Source organism: Mus caroli, unplaced genomic scaffold, assembly GCF_978045245.1.
Source record: "Mus caroli unplaced genomic scaffold, Mus_caroli_1 scaffold_20, whole genome shotgun sequence".
NCBI classification, from domain to species: Eukaryota; Metazoa; Chordata; class Mammalia; order Rodentia; family Muridae; genus Mus; species Mus caroli.
The window spans coordinates 44250001-44256373 of NW_028227275.1; the positions used below are offsets into that span (position 1 = coordinate 44250001).

Sequence of the window (6373 nt, forward strand, 5' to 3'; positions counted from 1 at the left end):
GTTCTTATCCTCTTACACTCTTGACCTTACCACCCATCTGATAAGATAGGTCCTATCCTAGGAGGACAAACTGGCCAAACAGAAGGAGTGAGAAGGTTCCCTGTTGGCTAAAAAGGAGAAAAAGGAAAAGAATCTTTCCTGCTTGCCTCACTCCACTCTAGGTCTCTACCTAGAAACCAAGTAAGGACCCACACACCCGCGCCCATTTTACCACTTACCAAAATCCTGATTTCCTTGGACCCGTAGCCTTTCTAGCCACTGAGCCAAAGACTCCTGATTTAGCGTTTATGCTTAGCAGAGAAGAAATTAAAATCTGAGGCACCTGCTGCCTTTAACTGCTCTCAAGTGAGGGAACTGGAAAGAACTCTGAAATTTTCCAACTACAGGAAAAATACTGAAAGTGAGATCCAGAGACAGGAATAGAGAAAATGGTTGTTTCTAAATGCTTCTTTCCCTACCAGCATGAGGTCAAACGTAGCCAACCAGAATGAGATTTTAAGTTCTTTGAATAGAGGTTGACATTTCCGGGATGAGTGTTGCATCCAAGTCCGGGAGGGGGTGGAGGGTGAAGGGGACCTTTACCCCTGACTCAGTCCCTGCTCCCTTACAGGTCACACCAAGGCTTCCAGAGTGATTTTAATGGTATTCCTCCCTTGGTAAGGAGAGTCGCTGCACAGTTAGGTAACGGAGCCCTTCTACTCCCAACTCCTCATTCTTCCCCTGCCTGTGATATCGCCACCCCAAAGAGACCTCATGCGGTCTGTCCACCCCTCTCAGGAAGACGTGTTGGAGTTTCTCCACCCGCCAAGTTTCTTGCCTCCTAATTCCCTGCCTATTATCTTTCTGCCCCCTAAATCAAGGTTCTGGGGTGCAAAGAGCAATTCGTGCCTCGCTGAACCTGATACGCAAAAACGGACCGATCTGTAGGCCCCAACTCTTCTTTCTATTGGCTTCCACCTACAACTCTCTGGGCGTCTCTGTTTCTCCAAGAGAAAAAGGAGCTGGAGACAATGGTGCTCCAAACTGGAGACCTAAATGGCTAGCCCACCGGGAAACTAGGAGAGAGTGGGTGAAAAGACTGAATGATAAAAGGAGAGAGCTATGCAAGACCTGGCGGGTGAGAAAGCAGTGCCGTGCCCCCTTGCTGTGGAACAGCAGACCCCCCCCCCCCCGCAACTAGACAGTGACCCCTTCTCAGTGGCCAGACGGCTGAAGCCTGGGCTGGCAAGCGGGTAGTGAAAGCAAAGGGTCCGGGTGACCAGTGGAAATGGAGAAGGGGCGGAGACGAGAAATTGTGCCTTCTTGCCCCTTCTTCAGCAAAAGACGAGGCTGTGGAGGCGGCGGCGGAGTCCCTCAGCCTCGGTCATGTGATAGTCTCGAAGCGCAAGCTGCAGGGGTCTCGGCGTCTCGGGGACCATTACAAAACGCAGCCAGGAGAGCGCGTCGCTGCCACAGCAGCGCGTCTTCTCAAAACCCGCGGGGCAGAGAGGCTGCAGCTGCAGCTCAGACGGCTGTTCGGCTGTTCGGACCGGGCGAGCCGGGTCCTAGCCTGACTACGCAGACGCCCCCTGCAGCCTGCGGCTAGCTCCGGGAGTTCTGACACTGTCCCCTCCATAGAGCCTGAAGGTGGGCGCCGCTGCTGTAGACAGCACCAAACTTTTTTCTTGGAACCACCACCACCTAGGGCTCGATGCCTCTTCCATCTTCAGCTTGGCTGCAGATCTCCTGAAAAAAAGAGGGTACGTACGTACAGTAGCGGATAGGAGAGGGCGCGCGCCCTCTCTCTCTCTCTTCTTACCCTGTCTACCCCTTTCTGTAAGATTTGAACTCCAGCGCGGACAGACCCAGTACCAGGTCAGCTTCCAGGGTCGAAAGACTGGTCACCAGTGGCCTCGGGACAGCTAGTGTGGACTCGAGCTTAAAAAGCCAGTCTCCATTACCCAGTCGGTTTGACCTGAGCTGCCTTTATACCTATAAAGGGAAAAGAGACCAAAAAGAAACTCATTCCACACACAGCCTTTCGCTCCAGAGCTCATACGAGAGGAGGGAGACTCGGAGAAAAGCAAGGTAAAGCTGGCGAGCCTCTCTGGCTACTGTGAGGGCCTGCCCACGACGGTCAAGACCAGAAGTTGTGAGCGCCATAAAACTGTATTGGCTCAAAAGGCCAATTGCGGGGACCCGGGGCAGCTCCCCGAAGGAGGAGGACCAAGGCAAAAGGGGTCTGGGGACCAAGAAAGCTGGGGATCAGGCTGCGCAGGTGGAGAGAGAGTTAGTGGGGACACTTAAGCCTGGTATCCGGCTTTCCGAGAGGCGTTAAGGCCCACTGTGGGCCGGACGGAGGTGGAAGAGCCTGGGAAGATGCCACGGCCAGGGAAGAGTTCCTACAGCGACCAAAAGCCGCCCTACTCTTACATCTCACTGACCGCCATGGCCATCCAGCATTCGGCTGAGAAGATGCTGCCTCTGAGCGACATCTACAAGTTCATCATGGAGCGCTTCCCCTACTACCGCGAACACACGCAGCGCTGGCAGAACAGCCTGCGCCACAACCTCTCCTTCAACGACTGTTTCATCAAGATCCCTCGGAGGCCGGACCAACCTGGTAAGGGCAGTTTCTGGGCGCTACACCCTGACTGCGGTGACATGTTCGAGAACGGCAGCTTCCTGCGGCGCCGCAAGCGCTTCAAGGTGCTACGCGCAGACCACGCTCACCTACACTCAGGAAGCAGCAAGGGCGCGCCCGGCACGGGGCCCGGAGGTCACCTACATCCCCACCATCCCCACCACGCACATCACCACCACCACCATCACCACCACGCTGCACACCATCACCACCATCACCACCCGCCGCAGCCGCCGCCGCCGCCACCGCCGCACATGGTGCCCTATTTCCACCAGCAGCCGGCTCCAGCTCCGCAGCCTCCACACCTCCCGTCGCAGCCCGCGCAGCAGTCACAGCCGCAGTCGCAGCCTCCGCAGACGTCCCATCCCGGCAAGATGCAGGAGGCGGCGGCCGTGGCGGCGGCCGCAGCGGCGGCGGCGGCCGCAGCGGTGGGCAGCGTGGGGCGTCTGTCTCAGTTCCCACCCTACGGGCTGGGCTCGGCCGCCGCCGCCGCCGCTGCCGCGGCCGCGTCCACCACAGGCTTCAAACATCCGTTTGCCATAGAGAACATCATCGGGCGGGATTACAAGGGCGTGCTGCAGGCTGGAGGGTTGCCTTTGGCGTCGGTCATGCACCACTTGGGCTATCCCGTGCCGGGCCAGCTCGGCAATGTTGTCGGCTCCGTGTGGCCTCATGTTGGCGTGATGGATTCGGTAGCCGCGGCCGCCGCTGCTGCCGCCGCAGCTGGGGTCCCGGTAGGCCCGGAGTATGGGGCATTCGGGGTACCAGTCAAGGCTCTGTGCCACTCGGCAAACCAGAGCCTGCCAGCTGTACCGGTGCCCATCAAGCCCACGCCTGCGCTACCACCCGTGACCACGCTGCCGCCGGCGTTGTCTGTCCCCACGGCGTCGCAGCAGCTGCCTGCTCCCTCCACCGTGTGCGCGGCCGCCGCCTCACCCACAGCCCCTCTCCTGGAGCCCACTGCAGCCGGCAGGGCTGACAGCAAGGGGGGCTCGCTACACTCGGTGTTGGTGCATTCTTAGGGGACCCCGCGACCGGTGAGAAGGCGCCTGTCGAGAGACTTGAGACAATGGTCCCAGACCGAGAGGGTGCTCCAGGAAGGTCAGCAAACTTGGCATTGAGCTAAATGCTACACTGGTCTGAATAAATGTAACTTCCTGGTGTCTGTGTTTATACTATCCTGTAAATCAGATTAATTAATGAAAGCCCATTTTCAGGTAAGAGTTTCTATTGTAATAAAAGTCGGTAAGTTATGGGAGAAAGGAGCAAACGTGATCAGGGAAAACTAATTTCAGGCAAAGAGGAAGTAGGGTTCACCCCTTTTCTGGAGCAGGACCTGGACGACCTAATCCGGGAGAAGCCCAACAGAGTGACAGAAATGGATTTCAGAGCCCAGGCTTCAGTCCCCTGGAGTCCGCAGCCGCCTGCCTTTCAAGGAAAACTTGCCTTCGATAGTAAGGGAAAGAGCATGTTTTGTCTCATTATTTCCGTGGTCAGGAAAATGGACAAGAAAACGACACCGGGAATAAACTCGCGGTTACGGCGGGGGCGGGGGGTACAGAGGGGGTTAGTGGGTTCTTTGAGAAACGGTTACATTTCGTGGCTGTGACCCGGGGTCGAGGAGGATAGTAGGGACAGCTAAAGTAATTAGTTCGCACAAAAGAGAAAGGCGGCGGCTTAAAGAGCAAAGCTCCAGATTCCAAAAGTAAAGTTTGGGGAGCCCCCAGCGAGAGACAATAAAGGCGACTTTCCACCTGCGACTCCTCTGTGTATCAATCGGATGAGAAACCGTTACGAAGCCTGAGAACACAGTTCATTCCCACGATCAGTTCCATTTAGACTTTTTTTTTTAAAAAAGTCACTTGTATCACGGAATTTTACTCCTCTACCCGATTAGCGCATTAGCGCGATTAGTGAGAGGAAGCCTTGTCTCCTCGAGGAGAGGGGCTCGCGCCGGGTGTGGTGTTTGGTGTATGTTTGGTGGCTGTCCACTTTCCCACCTCCTCTTGCACAAATGAGGAGGGGTCACCTTTGCTCGCTGCGTGTCTTTTCAGGCGAATTCTTCAATTGCAGTGTGTGAATAAATTTCACTGTTGCCCTTCCCTTCCCGGGTTTTGAGACCCAGGAACATCACTTTACTAACAACAAACTTAGGAAGGGATGCGGAGTGGCCCTGGCTCCAAGCCCCGCCTGGCCTGTGTCCGCTCTGCGTTCGCGTTGTGGCTTCGTTCCTGTTTGCCAGTGTTGTGCCAGGTGTTCATTAAAACGTCTCTCTGGATATACCAGTGCCGTGTGAGGGTATTCTCTTCTTAGGAGATGGGGCCACGGTTGAAAAATCCTCCCTTGGTCCTTAATTTCTTAACTTCGGAGTTTTAAGAAGCGTGAGATAACGATGAGCCATCTCTGAGGACAGTCTTCTTCGCTGGATTCCTTCATTCACCAGCTCGCTAATCTCTCCTTTCCTAACTGAACTTCATTCCATCAATATTAGAGTCTAAACTGATAAAAACCCCGCAACAGTAACATTTTCCTATCAGCACCAATCCGCAACCCTTTCGGAGGTTGCCAAGGGCAGGTCAGGGCCAGGCTCCCTGCCCATGGCGCAGGTGTGGGACCGGGTTAGGGTTAGCAGCATGGTTGGAAGCCGCCCGCACAGCCACTGCCTTCGCAGTGAAACCTAAGTGAGTGGGTGGAAGTGCCTCTGCTTTCTGGAAGACCTGTTGCTTACCCAGCACAGGGAAAGAAGGTCTGTGAGTGGGGTCTGCTGGTGATCCAGTGACTGATTACTTACTGCCTGGGAGTGGAGAAGAGACAGGAAGTTCTTGGACCCCCAAGCCAACCGCTGGCAGCCTGGCACCCTCGACCAGGATCCCCCACGTGGAGGGCAGAAGCCAGAAGCGGGGAGAGCAGGTGAGAAGACCTTTACAAGCGGGATTCTGGGAAATAGAGTTGAGGGCTCAGAAAGACACAAGGGGACTTCTTCCCGCCTCCCTCTAAGGTCCCGCAAAGTTCCACTGAAAGCCAGTTTTCCTCTACCCTTCAAGCCTAAGAATTCCTCGGATCTTCCATTAGAAGTACATAAAGACCTATTCAGCAGCATCGCTGTGATTGAGTTAAACCCTCTAAAAACAGAGATGTTTGTGCCCATCCCATCCACCTCTTTTAAGACAAATTTCATCACAGTGTGTCACTACATTTTGACACATCTTAGCTTTCTTGTTGGTTTTTCACACCACTGGTGTTAGGAACTAGAAAGAGAAAAGGGGTCCAGGGGCACACAGACATGGGATCAGAGATTAGGGGAGATTGTGGAGTCTAGCTTTTATGCCCACTTTCCAATTAGTTAGTGCCCGAAGACCTGCTGGGTGCCTAGTTTAGGGGCCTGTAGACGTTTGACCCAAGTCGCTGCGTCCATCCCAGCAGTTTCTGTAAGAAAAGATAGTCTCTTCCTTCGGGATCAACCAGCATGGTCCCTGGTATTTTGTAATAGTGTCTAGAGTCCCACTTCTGGGACCTTATGTGTCTCTGCCCCCAAAAGGAAGCAGACAAAGTATTAGACCCTCATCATTTGTAGGACTCTTCCTATACCCCACCCTGCTGGGAAACTCTACTTCAGTGGAGAATTTTCATTTTCAAAAAAAAAAAATTAATTTTCAAAAAAAAAAGAGAGGTGGGAAGACAAAGTGAATTACACAATGATTGTGTCAAGTTCTTGTTTCAGAAAGGACCCAAAGAAGTTGTGCATGACGT

General features: G+C 54.2%; 1 protein-coding gene across 1 annotated transcript; it reads left to right on the forward strand.

Annotated features, from left to right (window-relative positions):
• Positions 1–2358: 2358 nt before the first annotated feature.
• Foxb2 (forkhead box B2) lies at positions 2359–3645 on the forward strand. The gene has a single exon (XM_021152525.2). The coding sequence runs from the start codon at positions 2359–2361 to the stop codon at positions 3643–3645; it is 1287 nt and encodes a 428-aa protein (XP_021008184.1).
• The last annotated feature ends 2728 nt before the right edge of the window (positions 3646–6373 follow it).